The 21,825-nt window shown below is 45.7% G+C and overlaps 1 protein-coding gene across 2 annotated transcripts in view; it reads left to right on the top strand.

The window, feature by feature from the left end:
• LOC135542531 (neuroligin-4, X-linked-like) overlaps positions 1–21,825 on the top strand; it is an 80,259-nt gene that overhangs the window by 17,394 nt on the left and 41,040 nt on the right. For both annotated transcript variants that reach the window (XM_064969562.1, XM_064969563.1), the window contains exon 3: positions 21,120–21,272. In XM_064969562.1, the coding sequence (XP_064825634.1) occupies positions 21,120–21,272 (153 nt within the window). The remainder of the gene's footprint in view (positions 1–21,119; positions 21,273–21,825) is intronic.

A 21,825-nucleotide genomic window follows, 5' to 3' on the forward strand; every position in this document is an offset into this window, starting at 1 on the left:
AAGTATCTATATCCACAGTAAAACGAGTCCTATATCAACATAACCTGAAAGGCCGCTCAGCAAGGAAGAAGCCACTGCTCCAAAACTGCCATAAAAAAGCCAGACTACGGTTTTGCAACTGCCCATGGGGACAAAGATTGTACTTTTTGAAGAAATGTCCTCTGGTCTGATGAAACAAAAATAGAACTGTTTGGCCATAATGACCATCGTCATGTTTGGAGGAAAAAAGGGGAGGCTTGCAAGCCGAAGAACACCATCCCAACCGTGAAGCACGTGGGTGGCAGCATCATGTTGTGGGGATGCGTTGCTGCAAGAGGGACTGGTGCACTTCACAAAATAGATGGCATCATGAGGCAGGACAGTTATGTGGATATATTGAGGCAACATCTCAAGACATCAGTCAGGAAGTTAAAGCTTGGTCGCAAATGGGTCTTCCAAATGGACAATGACCTGAAGCATACTTCCAAAGTTGTGGCAAAATGGCTTAAGGACAACAAAGTCAAGGTATTGGAGTGGTCATCACAAAGCCCCGACCTCAATGCTATGGAACATTTGTGGGCAGAACTGAAAAAGAGTGTGCAAGCAAGGAGGCTTGTTGGAAAGCTACCCAAACCGTTTGACCCAAGTTTAACAACTTAAAGGCAATGCTACCAAATACTAATTGAGTGTATGTAAACTTCTGACCCACTGGGAATGTGATGAAAGAAATTAAAGCTGAAATAAATCATTCTCTCTAATATTATTCTGACATTTCACATTCTTAAAATAAAGTGGAGATCCTAACTGACCTAAGACAGTGACTTTTTACTAGGATTAAATGTTCGGAGTTGTGAAAAACAGTTTAAATGTATTTGTCCAAGGTGTATGTTAACTTCCGACTTCATCTGTTCTTACCTGTACTAAACATCTGTGTTTTGTGAACAGTTCTTATCAGAATGCTGTGTTGGTGCTCCTACTTTTGTGTGTCATGCTATCCAATTGGTTACTGTTAGAATGAATGTTTCCACAAGAATTTTATTCTCAACACAAATGCCAAAGATTTAGAAAGTTTTCAATGCATTTTTATAATTAGTTTTTGTTTTTTATAAGAGCCAGTTTTTTTTGTTTTTTTCTTCCCCTCTACTTTTCTCCCTCCTGTTGTTGACCGTAGGAGCCAACTCAAACAGTCAAGGCGGTGATTTCACCAATAATGATGGTGACGAAGACAAAGGTATTTTTCTGTCTTTTTCCCTTTTTGACCCCCAAAAAGAAAAGCCTGATATTCATGCATGTGCACAACTATTTTTAGAGGAAAAAAATTGTTTTGTTTTTTCCCTTTTTATCCCTTGAAGTGCATATCAATGGACACCTCTTGGATCTTCCTTTAAAAAAAACAACCTCTTTCCTCTTTGGAGATGCAGATCATAATTTACAGCGAACCAGAAGGTTGTGTACTAAGGGTGAAAGGTCACCTCTAAATGGTGAATGAGGTGTACGCTCCAATAGTCACCGTTTCCAAGAATCTCCCGCCTCACTCCCACCTTTGCTGCAAAGTGAAAGATGTTAAATTGAAACTCTGCATGTATTTTCTCTGGCCTCCTTGGAGGTGAAGTTATTAAACAGTCATGTTTTCCCTTTAGGTTATTTTCTTCTTTCTTAGTCTTCATTGCTCGGTGAAGCATGAGCACGACACTAACCCACGTTTGTTCAGTTTTGACAGTTGGAGACCTTGTTCATTTGTAACTCTGTCAAAGTCTCTGTCGTATGTTTTCCGTTCGCTTTCTTTTGCTTGGTACTGTTAACCCAAAATGGTGGTTCGATTGTGTTTCTCTAAAGATCTGGGGATATCTAGGAGATGAGTGAAAGCACTGGGAAATGTTTCAGTCACAATAAGGCACAGGTTGTCTTCATGGTTTTAAAATCAAAGGGCAGAGCGCTGACATTTTTCGATCACTGTGCCACGACGGTTGGCATTCTCTTTCTCGAAAGCTGCAACACGAGAACGTGTCGTTTTGAACTCCTCAGAACATACCGGGCTTTATCCAGGCATTTTCTACCTCTCAATGACGTACTGTAGAAAATCCAGATTGCCTTCTTATAGCGGTCTTGATAATGTGAAAAGGTAATAGGCCTAGGTAGGTAGGAGTGAAAGCTGTGAATAAGGTTCACCTTAAATCCCTATTAGGGGAGTTTGCTAAAGGCCCTGCTGTGTGCATGAACTTTTCTTCATAACCTTTTTCTCATGGCATTATCAGACATGTTTATTTCTACTTTTTTTTACCCCTCAGAAATCGTCAAACGTTTCTCAGAAGTATATATTGTCCCCTTTAGAATCTACTGGTAATTTCCATGAATGCCTTTACTGTTTTCTCAATGTGTATTGTCTGATCAACTGGGTAAGAATCTCTCTGTGTGTACAGATGCACAAGTTTAACTAACTGTTCAGGCTGTTTCTGTTGAAGAAAGCAACGGTCAGATTTTGAAATGCCTGGATAAACATTTTATCCATCCAGGCCTTCGAAAAGTACACGGCAGTGCTTCATTTTAAGAAGTACTGCCGTGTCGTGTCAAACCCACGCCTGTGTTTTCAGGAGTGCTACTACCAGTGCAGAATCCATGCTCACTGACTGTTTGAACATCGACACCGCCGATGAATTACCCCCCCCCGTTCCCCTGAGATTATAACCCTGCTGCCATAGAGTACAGAGACACCTCACGCACACATGCAAGCATTCCCGTGCACGCACACACACACACTGATGCACGGAAGGGACGCACACACACATGCACGCACAGACACACTGATGCACGGAAGGGACGCACACAGACACACACACGCACGCATGCGCACCTCGCTCACAGCACAACAATGCAGCTCACTGAGTCCCTCCTTCCTCTGACTACTACCTTCTCTGTTGTAGTTCCCTCACTAAAAACACTCACCTCAGGCTTAAATGAGATAGAAGCGTATTCCTATTCTCTTGGAAGTTTTAAAGGGCTGCCTCAAGGAAACTTTGAAATGAGCGATCAAATATATCCTTATTATTTCATGACTTAGTTTGGAGTAAGAAAGAAGGGTATTATTTGAAATGTCTCTGTAATTGAGACCATGTCTAAGTACATTAGAGGAGTGGAGTGTGTACGTACATACTTCAAAACTAAAGTGTGGGAGCTAATATAATGCCTTGGAGACATCTGAGACTAAGCTCTGAACAATTTCCTTTTTGTTAATTGCTCTTCTGTTTTCCTTGACAGGTCTTTGTATGGCACATAGAGACGTGTGTAGAGTTTGTGTTAAAGCAAGATCGTATCCAGATTGACACCAAACTGGGAAAAAAACGTCCAATAAGAAACACTAGTTTACGGTTGCGAAACATTTTGCTACGATGTGCTCTAATGATTACGACCCAGCTCTCTCAGACAGGAACAGGAAGTGTGACCAGCTACTACCTGTCTGACTGTGGGTTTGGAGGAGCTCACTGTTCCCCCTGTATGGTCATTAACTGCCATCTCCCATCCCTCTATCCCTTCCTTCCTTCCATCCCTCCCTTTCATCCCTCTATCCCATTACTAACACTTGGAAAATGCTGAAACCAATGGAAAATTCTGATGACCCAACCTCCCCGACTCGCTCCCTCCCTTCTCCCCCTTTCTCTCCCCCTTTCTCTCTCCTTTCCCTCTCTCCCTCCTCTCCCTCTCTCCCACCTCTCCCTCCTCCCTCCCTCTCCCGCTCCATATAGAGATGAGTAATGTGTGTGGCGCCGCTGTGCCATGGAGGAATATATTATCCCCTCAGCCCGGTGTGGCAGTGATGAATATCTAGGGCATGCTCACTGCGGAGTCACCCAGCCAGGGACCTCTCAGCTAGGCAGGTCCATGCAGCTCCTTTACAGAGACAGAGCCCAGAGAGAATAGAGAGAATAGAGAGAGAGAGTGAAAGAGAGAGAGATTGGGGGAGGGGTACGAGGGACGGGGAGAGAGAAGAGAGATAGGTAGAGGGAAGAGAGAAGCGAGAAAAGTGTTCTCTTCTCTCCTCTCTCTTCTCTCTCCCTCTTTCGTGGCGCTCTCTCTCTCCTCTATCTCTGTCTCCACTCTCTTCCCTCCCTCTCTCTATTTCTGTTTTAAGTGCTCTGCAGTGACCGGATGGGGACACGCTGGGACAAGGAGACCCTAAGACGACCCCTTCTGAAAATATTAAAAATAAAAAACCATGCTCCTAAAATCTGCCATGGTCTGTAAGAACGGATCAAAGTTGCTTATCTGTCTTAGTCTCCTCCAGTTCAACATTCCCAGAGCAAGTCAACATTAGAGATGAAGAGTGACAGCCAATTTGCCTTCTATGTTTGATCGAAGGCCAGCCAAATTCCATCTCAGAACAAAGAACTCAGAACCTAGCTTTAAAGAAGAGCCTGAAAACTTTTATTTAAATATAACATTTTTAGGGGTGGATCAGCTTAATATTTATTGCGGAAAGATTGTTGCTTCAATCAATGCAATTATTGGCATAATTTCCAATCCCCCATATCGTTTTTTGGTAAATAGATATATCCATATAAAAGTCGGAAGTTTATGTACACCTTAGCCAAATACATTTAAACTCAGTTTTTCACAATTCCTGACATTTAATCCTCGTAAAAATTCCCTCTTAGGTCAGTTAGGATCACTACTTTATTTTAAGAATGTGAAATGTCAGAATAATAGTAGAGAGAATGATTTATTTCAGCTTTTATTTCTTTCATCACATTCCCAGTGGGTCAGAAGTTTACATACACTCAATTAGTATTTGGTATCATTGCCTTTAAATTGTTCAACTTGGGTCAAATGTTTCGGGTAGCCTTCAAAAGCTTCCCACAGTAAGTTGGGTGAATTTTGGCTCATTCCTCCTGACAGAGCTGGTGTAACTGAGTCAGGTTTGTAGACCTCCTTGCTCGCACACGCTTTTTCAGTTCTGCCCACACATTTCCTATAGGATTGAGGTCAGGGCTTTGTGATGGCCATCTTGACTTTGTTGTCCTTAAGCCATTTTGCCACAACTTTGGAAGTATGCTTGGGGTCATTGTCCATTTGTAAGACCCATTTGCGACCAAGGTTTAACTTGTTTCTTCAATATATCCACATCATTTTAATTCCTCATGATGCCATCTATTTTGTGAAGTGCACCGGTCCTTCCTGCAGCAAAGCACCCCCACAACATGATGCTGCCACCCCCGTGCTTCACGGTTGGGAGGGTGTTCTTCGGCTTGCAAGCCTGCCCCTTTTGCCTCCAAACATAATGGTCATTATGGCCAAACAGTTCTATTGTTGTTTCATCAGACCAGAGGACATTTCTCCGAAAGTACGATCTTTGTCCCCATGTGCAGTTGCAAACCGTAGTCTGGCTTTTTCATAGCTGTTTTTGAGCAGTGGCTTCTTCCTTACTGAGCAGCTTTTAAGGTTGATATAGGACTCGTTTTACCGTGGATATAGACACATTTGTACCTGTTTCCTCCAGCGTCTTCACAAGGTCCTTTGCTGTTGATCTTGGATTGATTTGCACTTTTCTCACCAAAGTACATTAATCTCTAGGAGACAGAACGCGTCTCCTTCCTGAGCGGAATTACGGCTGCGTGGTCCCATGGCGTTTATACTTGTGTACTATTGTTTATACAGATGAACGTGGTACCTTCAGCCATTTGGAAATTGCTCCCAAGGATGAACCAGAATTGTGGAGGTCGACAATGTTTTTTGTAGACCTCTTGTAGACTACCTTTTTGTAGTCTTGGCTGATTTCTTTTGATTTTGCCATTTTCTGGAATTTTCCAAGCTGTTCAAAGGCACAGTCAACTTAGTGTATGTAAACTTCTGACCCACTGGAATTGTGATACAGTGAATTATAAGTGAAATAATCTGTCTGTAGACAATTGTTGGAAAATGTACTTGTGTCATGCACAAAGTAGATGTCCTAACCGACTTGTCAAAACTATAGTTTGTTTAACAAGAACATTTGGGATTGGTTGAAAAACGAGTTTTAATGACTCCAACATAAGTTTATGTAAATTTCCAACACTCATCTGTATATAGACATACATACTTAAAAAAAAAGAATAGACCTTTATTATTATTCGCAAACCCTACCACCCTTCCCCCATTCGGAGTAAACCAATAAACAGTAACACTTAGGCTTCTACCTTCATATTTATACACATACAGACACATTTGTCAGACGCAATCTATTTTACGTTTGTTTTTGGTCCTTCCTCTATTTAGGAAGTCCACCCAGTTTGTTTTCTATTTGTAACTGTGTTATTTCGCAACATTTTTGAACCTAAGTACATTTTATAGACCCCGTATGTTTTACATTGGTTATCTTATCTATCTTATCTTATCTTGGTTATTAGTCCCACCCTTCAGCTCCATTCAACCCCTCCCATCTATCTCTTAAGACCACCCACTTTGGATTTCTGTTTGACATATATTTTTCCACTGTGCTGTGATGTTTCACAAAAGTATTTAACCTTTCTATTCTCATAGCTTCTACTGATTGTAAATTAAAGGTAGACTTTTTTGCTAAAATAAATATTATATTATTGATTGATTGACTATGGCTTTTCAAATCACCCAGTATTGCTATCTGCAGCTTTCGTTCTAGGCAAATGTTGGAATTCTTCAGCCACTCCTGGACCTGTGTCCAAAAACGAGCTACATATGGACAGTACCAAAATAAATGATCTAATGACTCTGCCTCCTCACAGCAAATTCTGCAGAGCTGGGAAGATTGTATCCCTGAAATATATAACATTGTATTGGTTTTGAATCCGTCGTTGTTTTGCGAGTCAATTCACAATTCATCATCAAAAATGTCTTCCCAACTATTTTGCAATTTATATGACACAGCTGTGTCCTTAAATGAAATTGGTATATGTTTTTATTTATCACACTTTTCTTTAACCCTTTATGTTCTTAAATACAGGGCCGACAGACAAGTTCTTAACTTTTTTCCCCTTCTACTTGCCTTTTCCATTTTTGTGGTAATGCTGCAATTAGTTGGTTGTAATTTTGGGTAGAGCAGACATTTCCATATATCTGTGTCAGCTGCATGTGTGACATAACTCCACCAGTCCTATTTATGATATCATTCACTAAAATTATACCTTTTTGAAACATTTCATCGAAAAATATGTTTTTTTTAAAAATCAATTAGTATATTTGAGTTTAACCACAATATATGTTGTATTATTTGTTCTGTCTTTTCTGGTGGATTAAGCTGAAATTGCAACCAACTTTCTAAGGCTTGTTTAAAAAATAACAATATTTTGGAGATTATTTCCTTTTTCAAACAACCGAAAGTGAGCATTCTTGAACATGGGGTAAGACATTCCTACCAATTTACTAGAGAACCAGCAAATAGGTAAACTGTGATATGACTAAAGAGTTAATCAGGGTGATTTTTACACACATAGACAGGTATTTTCCTTTCCATGGTAGCAAGTTCTTATCTATTTTTGCTAACTTTCTCTACAAATGTATTGGAGTGAGATCATTTCTTTTGGGATTTGTATACCGAGTATGTCCACATCTCCGTCAGACCATTTTATTGGTAAACGACACTGTAATGTAAAATTTGCATTTTTTAGTGATCCAATACGTAATATAGTACACTTATCATAATTTGGTTTGAATCCAGAGAGGTTAGCAAAAGTATCTAGATCCTCTATGATGCTGTGGAGGGATTCTAATTGTGGTTTTAAAAGAAAACATGAATCATCAGCGTACAATGACACCTTTGTTTTTAAGCCATGGATTTCTAATCTCTTAATATTATTGTTGGATTGTAACGGTTTTCATGCGGTGAAGGAGAGTCGGACCAAAATGCAGCGTGTAGATTGCGATCCATGTTTAATCAACAAACGTAAACACGAATCAATACAAATACTACAAAACAAAGAACATAAAGAAAACCGAAACAGCCTATACTAGTGTAAACTAACACAGAGACAGGAACAAGGACACTAAGGACAATCACCCACGAAACACGCAAAGAATATGGCTGCCTAAATATGGTTCCCAATCAGAGACAACGATAATCACCTGACTCTGATTGAGAACCGCCTCAGGCAGCCATAGACTAACGCTAGACATCCCACAAAACCCCAAGACAAAAACACACCACAATAACCCATGTCACACCCTGACCTGACCGAATAAATGAAGAATAAACATAATATATTTCGACCAGGGCGTGACAGAACCCCCCCCCTAAGGTGCGGACTCCCGGACGCACATCAAAACAATAGGGAGGGTCCGGGTAGGCGTCTGTCCATGGTGGCGGCTCCGGCTCCGGCGCGGGACGTGGAACCCACTCATTAAATGTCTTAGTCCCTCCTCCTTGCGTCCTAGGATAGTCCACCTTCTCCCCCGACCATGGCCTAGTAGTCCTCACCCAGAACCCCACTGGACTGAGGGTCAGCTCGGGACTGAGGGGCAGCTCGGGACAGAGGGGCAGCTCGGGACTGAGGGGCAGCTCGGGACAGAGGGGCAGCTCGGGACAGAGGGGCAGCTCGGGACAGGGGCAGCTCAGTACTGAGGGGCAGCTCAGCACTGAGGGGCAGCTCAGCACTGAGGGGAAGCTCAGCACTGAGGGGAAGCTCGGGACTGAGAGGAAGCCCAGCACTGAGAGGAAGCCCAGCACTGAGAGGAAGCTCAGCCAGGTAGTTGGATCCGCCAGATCCTGGCTGGTTGACGTTTCTGGCAGATCCTGGCTGGTTGACGGTTCTGGCAGATCCTGGCTGACTGGCAGATCTGGAAGAGTCTAGTTGACTGGCAGATCTGGAAGAATCTGGCTGACTGGCGGATCTGGAAGAGTCTGGCTGACTGGCGGATCTGGAAGAGTCTGGCTGACTGGCAAATCTGGAAGAGTCTGGCTGACTGGCTATTCTGGAAGAGTCTGGTTGACTGGCGAATCTGGAAGAGTCTGGCTGACTGGCAGATCTGGAAGAGTCTGGCTGACTGGCAGATCTGGAAGAGTCTGGCTGACTGGCAGATCTGAAAGAGTCTGGCTGACTGGCGGATCTGGAAGAGTCTGGCTGACTGGCAGATCTGGCGGCTTCTTGCAGACTGACAGCTCTGGCTGCTCCATGCAGACTGGCAGCTCCATGCAGACTGACAGCTCCTTGCAGACTGACAGCTCCTTGCAGACTGACAGCTCCATGCAGATTGGCAGCTCCGGCTGCTCCATGCAGACTGGCAGCTCTGGCTGCTCCATGCAGACTGACAGCTCTGGCTGCTCCATGCAGGCTGGCAGCTCTGGCTGCTCCATGCAGGCTGGCAGCTCTGGCTGCTCCATGCAGGCTGGCAGCTCTGGTTGCTCCATGCAGGCTGGCAGCTCTGGCTGCGCTGAACAGGCAGGAGACTCCAGCAGCGCAGGAGAGGAGGAAGGCTCTGGCTGCGCTGAACAGGCGAGGCGCACAGTAGGTCTGATGCGTGGTGCTGGCACTGGTGGTACTGGGCCGAGGACACGCACAGGAAGCCTGGTGCGGGGAGCTGCCACCGGAGGGTTGGGGTGTGGAGGTGGTACTGGGTAGACCGGACCGTGCAGGCGCACTGGAGCTCTTGAGCACCGAGCCTGCCCAACCTTACCTGGCTCGATGCCCACTCTAGCCCGGCCGATACGAGGAGCTGGAATATACCGCACCGGGCTATGCACCCGCACTGGGGACACCGTGCGCACCACTGCATAACACGGTGCCTGCCCGGTCTCTCTAGCCCCCCGGTAAGCACAGGGAGTTTGCACAGGTCTCCTACCTGGCGTAGCCTTACTCCCTGTGAGCCTCCCCCCAAGAAATGTTTGGGGCTGACTCTCGGGCTTCCTAGCCAACCGTGTTCCCTCATATCGCCGGCTCCTCTCTCCGGCTGCCTCTGCTCTCCTCGCTGCCTCCACCTGTTCCCATGGAAGGCGATCCCTTCCCGCTAGGATCTCCTCCCATGTGTAGCAACCCTTGCCATCCAATATATCGTCCCATGTCCAATCCTCATTGCGCCGCTGTTGCTGCCTTTGCTGTTTCTCCTGTGGCTCCTGCCTGTTGACACGCTGCTTGGTCCGTTTGTGGTGTGTGATTCTGTAACGGTTTTCGTGCGGTGAGGGAGAGTCGGACCAAAAATGGTTTGAATCCAGAGAGGTTAGCAAAAGTATCTAGATCCTCTATGAGGCTGTGGAGGGATTCTAATTGTGGTTTTAAAAGAAAACATGAATCATCAGCGTACAATGACACCTTTGTTTTTAAGCCATGGATTTCTAATCTCTTAATATTATTTTTGGATTGTAACGGTTTTCATGCGGTGAAGGAGAGTCGGACCAAAATGCAGCGTGTAGATTGCGATCCATGTTTAATCAACAAACGTAAACACGAATCAATACAAATACTACAAAACAAAGAACGTAAAGAAAAACCGAAACAGCCTATACTAGTGTAAACTAACACAGAGACAGGAACAAGGACACTAAGGACAATCACCCACGAAACACACAAAGAATATGGCTGCCTAAATATGGTTCCCAATTAGAGACAACGATAATCACCTGACTCTGATTGAGAACCGCCTCAGGCAGCCATAGACTAACGCTAGACATCCCACAAAACCCCAAGACAAAAACACACCACAATAACCCATGTCACACCCTGGCCTGACCGAATAAATTAAGAATAAACATAATATATTTCGACCAGGGCGTGACATGGATCTAATTTTAACAGCTAACATTTCGATGGCAATAATAAATATATATGCCGATAGTGGACAACCTTGTTTTACTCCTCTAGACAGTTTAAAACGTTCTGAGATGATTTACTATTTTACACCTAGGGTTACTATACATAAATTCAACTCATTTTAAAAGAGATTCCCCAAAATTGAAATATTCTAGGCATTTATATATAAACTCCAGTCGTACTTTATCAAAAACCTTTTCAAAATCCCAGATATTTCATAGTATTCTATTGTTTCCAGTACTTGTCTTATATTATCTCCAATGAATAATATCTGACAATAATTTTTTAATTCTATGCGCCAAGCATTTAGCTAGGATTTTTGCATCACAACACTGAAGTGTAAGAGGCCTCCAATTTTTTAAACGGACTGGATCTTTATATATACCACTTGGGTCCTGTTTCAGTAATAATTATATCAGACCTTCTTGTTGTGTTTCCGATAATCTACCATTTATATAGGAGTGGTTAAAACATGCTAATAATGGTCCTCTGAGTATATCAAAAAAGAGTTTGGTATACGTCTACTGGTATGCCACCCAGCCCTGGGGTTTTCCCAGCCTTAAAGGCTTTAATTGCATCAAGAAATTCCTCCTCTGCCTTCACAAGAGTCTTTCTGTACAGATGTTAATTTGACATTATTATTTGGGAAAAAATCCATACAATTAGCTTCGGTTAGTGAAGATGGTAGTATAATTTGGTGAATCATGCGTGACTCCATCATTTGTAACAAGTTTCAATACATTTTTTGGTAGCATTTCTATATTGAAGATTGAAAAAGAATTTGGTGCATTGTTCGCCATATTCCATCCAGTTCGCTTTATTCTTTATAATACACTGGATCTTTCTTGAATAAGTTCCTCGATTTTGTTTTTCCTCTAACTTATTCTGGGAGCCTGACAACTTCATGTACTGCCCCTCTGTTTATTGGGCATCTGGAATGTTCCACCTGGTTTCAGCCACTCCTATCCTGCTAATAAATAAAAATCAGAACCTTAACAATGGAATGTTGAAAGTGGCCCAATAAATAAGTTATAAGTAATGAGTTAGTTACCCTTCCTCCAGCTTGTCTCGTTGACCCAGTCTATCTGTGAATGTGAAGTGCAATGTATTTGGCTGCCTGTCCAAGAGGAGCGTGGCAGATGTCATGTCTTGTTATGTCTGTTCCTGTCCTTTCTCTTCATTCTCTCTCTCTGCTGGTCTTTTTAGGTTACCTTCTCTGTCTCTCATCCTTCAGCTGTTCTACATTTCCCCTAACTAGCTCATTCTCTCTTTCCCCACCTGTTCTCTCTTCCCCCTCTGATTAGGTCTCTATTTCTTTCTCTGTTCCTGCTACTTTCAGTGTCTGATTCTTGTTTGTGTTTTTTGATGCCAGAAGCAAGCTGTCGTCTCGTTTGCTTCCACCTTGTCCTGTCCTGTCGGAGTCTGCCTGGCAGGAGCATCCTGCACTATACTAACGTTCTTTTGTTCCGCTGACAACGTTGGAAGAGGATTTATGCCATTCCTGTATTTTCATTAAAGAACTCTGTTTTCTGTTAAAACCGCTTTTGGGTCTTCACTCAAGTTCATAACAGAAGAATCAGACCAAGAATGGACCCAGCGGCTCCGGACCCTTTTCACTCCGCCGTCGAGATCCAGGGAGCGATGCTAGGCAGACACGAGGAGGAATTGTCTGCTGCTCAACATGCCGTTGAGACCCTGGCCGTCCAAGTCTCCGACCTCACAAGACAGGTTCACCAACTCCTCCTCGATCCACCGCCCACTTCCAGGGTTTCCGAGTCTCCGGAGCCCAGGATCAACAACCCGCCGTGTTACTCTGGGGAGCCCACTGAGTGCCGCTCATTCCTCACTCAGTGTGATGTGGTGTTCTCTCTCCAGCCCAACACTTACTCCAGGAGCGCAGCCCGCATCGCCTACGTCATTTCTCTCCTTACCGGACGGGCGCGTGAGTGGGGCACGGCAGTCTGGGAGGCGAGGGCTGAGTGTATTAACCAGTATCAGGACTTTAAGGAGGAGATGATACGGGTTTTTGACCGTTCTGTTTTTGGCGAGGAGGCTTCCAGGGCCCTGTCTTCCCTATGTCAGGGGAATAGATCCATAACGGATTATTCTATTGAGTTTCGCACTCTCGCCGCCTCTAGTGACTGGAACGAGCCGGCTTTGCTCGCTCGTTTTCTGGAGGGTCTCCACGTCGAGGTTAAGGATGAGATCCTCTCCCGGGAGGTTCCTTCCAGTCTGGACTCCTTAATAGCTCTCGCTATTCGCATAGAGCGACGGTTTGATCTTCGTCGCCGAGCTCGTGGAAAGGAGCTCACGTTCTCCGTTGCTCCCCTCTCCACATCACTGCCACCTGCCGCATCACTGCCACCCTCCTCCGCCGGCTCGGATGCTGAGCCTATGCAGCTGGGGGTATTCGCATCTCGGCCAAGGAGAGGGAACGGAGAATCACCAATCGCCTCTGTCTCTACTGCGGCTCCGCTGGTCATTTTGTCACCTCATGTCCAGTAAAAGCCAGAGCTCATCAGTAAGAGGAGGGCTACTGGTGAGCGCAACTACTCAGGCCTCTCCTTCTGGATCACGCACTACCTTTCCGGTCCATCTCCGCTGGCCCGGTTCATCTGCTTCCTGCAGTGCCTTGATAGATTCTGGGGCGGAGGGCTGTTTTATGGACGAGACCTGGGCTCGGGAACATGACATTCCTCTCAGACAGTTAGGGGAGCCCAGGGCCTTGTTCGCTTTAGATGGTAGTTCTCTCCCCAAGATTCAGCGTGAGACGCTGCCTTTAACCCTCACTGTCTCTGGTAATCATAGCGAAACCATGTCTTTTTTAATTTTTCGTTCACCTTTTACACCTGTTGTTTTGGGTCATCCCTGGCTAGTGCGCCATAACCCTTCTATTAATTGGTCTAGTAATACTATCCTATCCTGGAATGTTTCTTGTCATGTAACCTGTTTAATGTCTGCTATCCCTCCTGTTTCCTCTGTCTCTTCTTCACAGGAGGAGCCTGGCGATTTGACAGGGGTGCCGGAGGAGTATCACGATCTGCGCACGGTGTTCAGTCGTTCCAAGGCCACTTCTCTCCCTCCACACCGGTCGTATGACTGTAGTATTGATCTCCTTCCGGGAACTACTCCCCCCGGGGTAGATTATACTCTCTGTCGGCTCCCGAACGTAAGGCTCTCGAGGATTATTTGTCGGTTTCGCTCGACGCCGGTACCATAGTCTCCTCCTCCTCCCCGCCGGAGCTGGGTTTTTTTTTGTTCAGAAGAAGGACGGGTCCCTGCGCCCATGCGTGGATTATCGAGGCTGAATGACATAACAGTTAAGAATCGTTATCCGCTTCCTCTTATGTCTTCAGCCTTCGAGATCCTGCAGGGAGCCAGGTTTTTCACCAAATTGGACCTTCGTAACGCCTACCATCTCGTGCGCATCAGGGAAGGGGACGAGTGGAAGACGGCGTTTAACACTCCGTTAGGGCACTTTGAATACCGGGTTCTTCCTTTCGGCCTCGTTAACGCTCCAGCTGTCTTTCAGGCACTAGTTAACGACGTCCTGAGAGACATGCTGAACATTTTTGTTTTCGTTTACATGGACGATATCCTGATTTTTTCACCGTCTCTCTCGATTCATGTTCAGCACGTGCGATACTCCAGCGCCTTTTGGAGAACTGTCTTTATGTGAAGGCTGAGAAGTGCACTTTTCATGCCGCCTCTGTCCCTTTTCTCGGTTCCGTTATTTCCGCTGAGGGCATTAAGATGGATCCCGCTAAGGTCCAGGCTGTCATTGATTGGCCCGTTCCTAAGTCACGCGTCGAGCTGCAGCGCTTTCTGGGCTTCGCTAATTTCTACCGTCGTTTCATCCGTAATTTCGGTCAGGTGGCAGCTCCTCTCACAGCCCTTACTTCTGTTAAGACGTGCTTTAAGTGGTCCGTTTCCGCCCAGGGAGCTTTTGATCTTCTTAAGAATCGTTTTACATCCGCACCTATTCTTGTTACACCTGACATCTCTAGACAGTTTGTTGTTGAGGTTGACGCGTCAGAGGTGGGCGTGGGAGCCATTCTTTCTCAGCGCTCTCTCTCTGACGGCAAGGTCCATCCTTGCGCGTTTTTCTCTCATCGCTTATCGCCGTCAGAACGTAACTATGATGTTGGTAATCGCGAACTGCTCGCCATCCGCTTAGCCCTAGGCGAATGGCGACAGTGGTTGGAGGGGCGACCGTTCCTTTTGTCGTTTGGACTGACCATAGGAACCTTGAGTACATCCGTTCAGCCAAACGACTTAATGCGCGTCAGGCTCGTTGGGCTCTGTTTTTCGCTCGTTTCGAGTTTGTTATTTCTTATCGTCCGGGCTCAAAAAACACCAAACCTGATGCTTTATCTCGTCTCTTCAGTTCTTCTGAGGTCTCCACCGACCCCGATGGGATTCTCCCTGAGGGGCGTGTTGTCGGGTTGACTGTCTGGGAATTGAGAGGCAGGTAAAGCAAGCACTCGCTCACACTCCGTCGCCGCGAGCTTGTCCTAGGAACCTTCTGTTCGTTCCCGTTCCTACTCGTCCGGCCGTTCTTCAGTGGGCCCACTCTGCCAAGTTAGCCGGCCACCCCGGCGTTCGGGGTACGCTCGCTTCCATTCGCCAGCGTTTCTGGTGGCCCACTCGGGAACGTGACGCGCGTCGATTTGTCGCCGCTTGTTCGGTCTGCGCGCAGACTAAATCTGGGAACTCTCCTCCTGCCGGCCGTCTCAGACCGCTTCCCATTCCCTCTCGACCGTGGTCTCACATCGCTTTAGATTTTATCACCGGACTGCCTTCATCAGCGGGGAAGACAGTTATTCTTACGGTTGTCGATAGATTCTCTAAGGCGGCTCATTTCATTCCTCTCGATAAGCTCCCTTCTGCTAAGGAGACGGCTCAGATCATTATCGAGAATGTTTTCCGAATTCATGGCCTTCCGTCTGACGTCGTTTCCGACAGAGGCCCGCAGTTCACGTCTCAATTTTGGAGGGAGTTTTGCCGTTTGATTGGGGCTTCCGTCAGTCTCTCGTCCGGCTTTCATCCCCAGTCTAACGGTCAAGCCGAACGGGCCAATCAGACTGTTGGTCGCATTTTACGCAGTCTTTCTTTTCGTAACCCTGCGTCTTGGTCAGAACAGCTCCCCTGGGCAGAGTACGCCCACAACTCGCTTCCCTCGTCTGCTACCGGTCTATCCCCTTTTCAGTGTAGCCTCGGGTACCAGCCTCCGCTGTTCTCATCTCAGCTCGCCGAGTCCTGCGTCCCCTCCGCTCAGGCTTTTGTCCAGCGTTGCGAGCGCACCTGGAAGGGGGTCAGGTCGGCACTTTGCCGTAATAGGGCGCAGACTGTGAGGGCCGCTAATAGCGTAGGACCAAGAGTCCTAGATATTGTTGCGGTCAGAGAGTATGGCTCTCCACTCAGAACCTTCCCCTTAAGACAGCTTCTCGCAAGTTGGCCCCGCGGTTCATTGGTCCGTTCCGTATTTCCCAGGTCATTAATCCTGTCGCAGTGCGACTTCTTCTCCAGCGCTATCTTCGTCGCGTTCACCCGGTCTTCCATGTCTCCTGTGTTAAGCCCGTTCTTCGCGCCCCCGCTCGTCCCTCCCCCCATCCTTGTCGAGGGCGCACCCATCTACAGGGTTCGTAAGATTTTGGACATGCGCCCTCGGGGCCGTGGTCAGCATCAGTACCTAGTGGATTGGGAGGGGTACGGTCCTGAGGAGAGGAGTTGGGTTCCCTCTCGGGACGTGCTGGACCGTTCGCTGATCGATGATTTCCTCCGTTGCCGCCAGGTTTCCTCCTCGAGTGCGCCAGGAGGCGCTCGGTGAGTGGGGGGGTACTGTCATGTCTTGTTATGTCTGTTCCTGTCCTTTCTCTTCATTCTCTCTCTCTGCTGGTCTTTTTAGGTTACCTTCTCTGTCTCTCATCCTTCAGCTGTTCTACATTTCCCCTAACTAGCTCATTCTCTCTTTCCCCACCTGTTCTCTCTTCCCCCTCTGATTAGGTCTCTATTTCTTTCTCTGTTCCTGCTACTTTCAGTGTCTGATTCTTGTTTGTGTTTTTTGATGCCAGAAGCAAGCTGTCGTCTCGTTTGCTTCCACCTTGTCCTGTCCTGTCGGAGTCTGCCTGGCAGGAGCATCCTGCACTATACTAACGTTCTTTTGTTCCGCTGACAACGTTGGAAGAGGATTTATGCCATTCCTGTATTTTCATTAAAGAACTCTGTTTTCTGTTAAAACCGCTTTTGGGTCTTCACTCAAGTTCATAACAGCAGAGGTGAAGGGGGTCCTTCTCAAGATGGCCTCGGCCACAACAGCAGACTGCAGGCTACACACGGTATAGGCTGGTGCTAACATGTGAGGAGTTGTGAAATAGATATATTCACATTATCGTAGCACTAGGCGCCCACTCAGAACACAGCGGAGATTAATAACCACTATGGGTTGTTTTCCACCTCTCCTTTCTATATATTGGTGGGGGGTTTTTTGCAGAGGAGGAGGGGAAGCGATATACACACACGCACGCACACAAGCGTACACACACACACACACACACACACACACAGCTGAGCTCCAATGCAAGGCAGTCGTCTGTCTGCCCATAGGCCCTGCTACTCACTGCCAAGCCTGCGGAGGCAGAAGCAATGTGACCTAGACGACAGCCAGGCAGCTGGCCCGCCCACTTTTCAGCAGCAGCCAACGGCGGATGCAACAGAAACCAATAATCGGGGTGTACTGAGAGAGCCTTGGTTGAATACCAATTGCATAGTTCGGGTCATGGCTGGGTAAACCCTGACTCGTTTAGCCCGCTGCCTGCTTCCATGACCAATGCTTTGGCCCCTGCAACACTAGACCAAGTGGAATCTTATTTATTTGGAATTCCATGATTTGAAATAGCATTGCAGTTCACACACATTTACATTGCTGTACACACTGACTAACATTATCTCACACATACTCACATTGAGGATCACCATACATACTCAAAAATACATTGGTGAGTCATGCATACACTCACTCATATTGACTGTTATCCAATCCTGTGGAGGGTCTGTGCTACGATTTTCCCTCGTTGATGCTCTCATCCTTGGTGACATTTTGAAGAGTACCATAGAGCCCTGATGATATGGTCACGGATGATGTTCAGCCAGTGTAGTAGATATTTGCGAGATACTTTTGACCATGTAGTGTATGTGGACATCTGCTCATCGAACATCTCATCCCAAAATCATGGGCATTAATATGGAGTTGGTCCACCCTACATCAGCCTCCTCTCTTCTGAAAAGGCTGCCTACTAGATGTTGTAACATTGCTGAGGGGACTAGCTTCCATTCAGCCACAAGAGCATTAGTGAGGCCGGTCACTGATGTTAAGCAATTAGGCCTGGCTCACAATCAGCGTTCCAATTCATCCCAAATGTGTTCGATAGAGTTGAGGTGAGGGCTCTTTACACCTTCACTGGAACTAAGGGGCCTAGCCCGAACCATGAAAAACAGCCCCAGACCATTATTCCTCATCCACCAAACTTTCCAGTTAGCACTATGCATTCGGGCAGGTAGTGTTCTCCTGGCGTCCACCGAACCCTGATTTGTCCGTCAGACTGCCAGGTGGTGAAACATGATTAATCACTACTGAGAACGTGTTTCCACTGCTCCAGAGTCCAGTGGCGGTGTGCTTTACATCACTCTAGCTGACACTTGGCATTGCTCATGGTGATCTTAAGCTTGTGTGAGGCTGCTCGACCATGGAAACCCATTTCATGAAGCTCCCGACAAACAGTTATTGTTGCTTCCAGAGACAATTTGGAACTCGGTAGGGAGTGTTGCAATCGAGGACACATTATTTTTCCTCGCTACGCGCTTCAGCACTCAGTGGTCACATTCTGTTAGTTTGTGTGGTCTACCAATACGTGGCTCAGCCGTTGCTCCGAGGCATTTCCACTTCACAATAGCAGCACTTACAGTTGACCGTTGGCCGGAGTCGACACATATATGCTGGTTGACTTGTCAACAGACAAACAGAGAACACAGGTATAAATACACAGGGGATAATGGGGAAGATGGGCGACACCTGGAGGGGGGTGGAGACAATCACAAAGACAGGTGAATCACATCAAAGTGTGACAGTTACAGCCTTATTCTAAAATGTATTACATTTTTAAAAACACGTTTCAATCTACACACAATACCCCGTAATGGCAAAGCAGAAACATGTTTTTAGAAATGTTTGCATATTTATAAAAAACAGAAAAACCCTTTGCTATGAGACTCGAAATTGAGCTCAGGTGCATCCTGTTTCCATTGATCATCCTTGTTTCTACAAATTGATTGGAGTCCACCTTTGGTAAATTCAATTGATTGGACATGATTTGGAAAGGCACATATAAGCAACTTTTATCTGAGACAGGATTGTGTCAAAGCACAGATCTGGGGAAGGGTACCAAAACATTTCTGGAACAACGAAGGACCCCAAGAACCCAGTGACCTCCATCATTCTTAAATGGAAGAAGTTTGGAACCACCAAGACTCTCACCCGGCCAAACTGAGCAATCGGGGGAGAAGGGCCTTGGTCAGGGAGGTGACCAAGAATCTGATCGTCACTCTGACAGAGCTCCAGAGTTCCTATGTGGAGATGGGAGAACTTCCAGAAGGACAACCATCTTTGCAGTACTCCACCAATCAGGCCTTTGTGGTAGATTGGCCATAAAAGGCATATGACAGCCAGCTTGGAGTTTGCCAAAAGGCACCAAAATGACTCTCAAACCAAGATTGAACTCTTTGGCCTGAATGCCAAGCATCACGCCTAGAGGAAACCTGGCACCACACCTATGGTGGTGGCAGCATCATGCTATGGGGATGTTTTTCAGTGGCAGGGACTGGGAGACTTGTCAGGGTCAAGGGAAAGATGAACAGAGCAAAGTGCAGCGAGATCCTTGATGAAAACCTGCTCCGGAGCACTCAGTACCTCTGACCAGGGCAAAGTTTTAACATCCAACAGGATAACGATGCTAAGCACACAGCCAAGACAAAGCAGAAGTGGCTTCGGGGCAAGTCTCTCAATGTCCTTGAGTGGCCCAGCCAGAGCCCAGACTTGAACCTGATCAAACATCTCTGGAGAGACCTGAAAATATCTGGGCAGTGACGCTCCCCATCCAACCTGACAGAGTTTGAGAGGATCTGCAGCGAAGAATAGGAGATACTCCCCAAATATAGGTGTTCAGATCTTGTAGCGTCATACAACAAACTACTGAGTAAAGGGTCTGAATACTTATGTAAATGTGATATTTCCATTTTATTTTAAATAAATTTGCAAACATTTTTAAAAACCTGTTTTTTTCTTTGTCACTGGGTTATAGTGCGTAGTTTGATGAGAGGGAAAAATAATTTAATACATTTTAGAATAAGGCTATAACCTAACAAAATGTGGAACAACTCAAGGGGTCTGAATACTTTCCGAATGCACTGTATAGTGTTTCTACCCAGAGGCTAGAAGGACACCTTTTATTTTTTATTTAAGTAATGAAATCCTTGAAAAATCCCTCCTTCCCCAAATCATTGATTCTAAACTCATTGCTTCTCCACCATGTCCTGAGGAGGTAGAATGTGGAAAGCAGTGGTAGAATGCTGAGCTGTGACTTCTGAAATGCTGGACCCATAGGAATCAACTGCAAATTGAGAAACACCCTAATGAGGCCTGTGACTGCTGACTGAACCGAGTGTTGATTTATCCTGCTAGCAGGCTGGTTGTTTGTGGAACATGATATCCCTCTCCAGTCTTCTCCAATACTAAGACGCTACCCTCTTAATTTATAATCAACTCCTGCACATGTACTAATCAGAGTAGCAAAGCTCCAAAATAAGGCATTCACCCTATCTAATTGTACTGTTGCAGTCAAATTCCACTGTAACTCCCTTGATACAGACTCTGGTCAAAAGTGGTGCACTATATAGGAGACATGGTGCCATTTGGGAAACAGTCCTTGTGTGTTGATGTCATTCCAAGAACATAGTCCCTGTACAGATCTCTGCAGATCTGATGCCTCTATCACATATTTAAAGAGATCAAGTTGTTCCCTCGTACAGTATCTCCAATACTACAGTGAACCTCTCTCATCCAATAGCGTTTACATATGACACCCATATGACACCCACTTTGAACTACCCATATTCCATTGGCCTGCTGTTTTTTTAAAATGTCAAAAATATGTATCCAATGTAAAGGATGTGACTGGCTGGCTTCCTAACCACCGAAATTACGCCCTATTCCCTATGTAGGAGGTCCTTAGGGCGATGGTCAAAAGTAGTGCACTATATAGGGAATAGCGTGCCATTTCGGACGGACTACCAGACCAAGTGATATCTATAGGCGCTCATGCTCGTTGCTCTTCTTTCCAGACATCCATGATGAGAACGGGCTGAAGCCGGTCATGGTGTACATCCACGGTGGATCCTACATGGAGGGAACGGGGAACATGATCGATGGGAGTATCCTGGCGAGCTACGGAAACGTCATCGTAATCACCATAAACTACAGGCTCGGAGTGTTAGGTAAGTCACAGCATATCATTTGGGTCTTTGAGGCGCTTTGTGATGTGTTTTCTACGGATTGAGCGATTCATCCATGTTGTGTGTTTGATGTGTGTTTTGGTTGGCTGTGTTACTGTAAATGCTGGCGATTCAAATTGTGAGGTTTATGTGGTATAATTTGTATTTTTCCATATGTGTATTCAGTATTTTCTCAACTGATGGCACAGCAGGAAATAAACCCATACAAATTGAATGGGGAGTAAATTGGATGAGGATTTTAAGATTTTGTCTTTACTTCTACCTGTTTTGGCAGAAGTGGACATCTCCGATAAGATTACTCTAATAGTACAAGAGAGGAGAATGTGATGGTAGGAGAGAATATTTATCATAGGAGAGGTTTCTGGTAAAACAATGTTAAATGTTCCGACATGGAATTAAGCAATTTCCCCCCAGCATATCATCTCCTGTAACTCCAGTATGAACTCTGAGGATGATGGAGTCGGAGAGGTTATCAACCTGATAGGCTTTGTCATCCCAGTTCATAATGATACTGTGCATGTTTTAGCAAATTATA

Source organism: Oncorhynchus masou, chromosome 6 (genome assembly GCF_036934945.1).
Source record: "Oncorhynchus masou masou isolate Uvic2021 chromosome 6, UVic_Omas_1.1, whole genome shotgun sequence".
In the NCBI taxonomy this organism is placed as follows: Eukaryota; Metazoa; Chordata; class Actinopteri; order Salmoniformes; family Salmonidae; genus Oncorhynchus; species Oncorhynchus masou.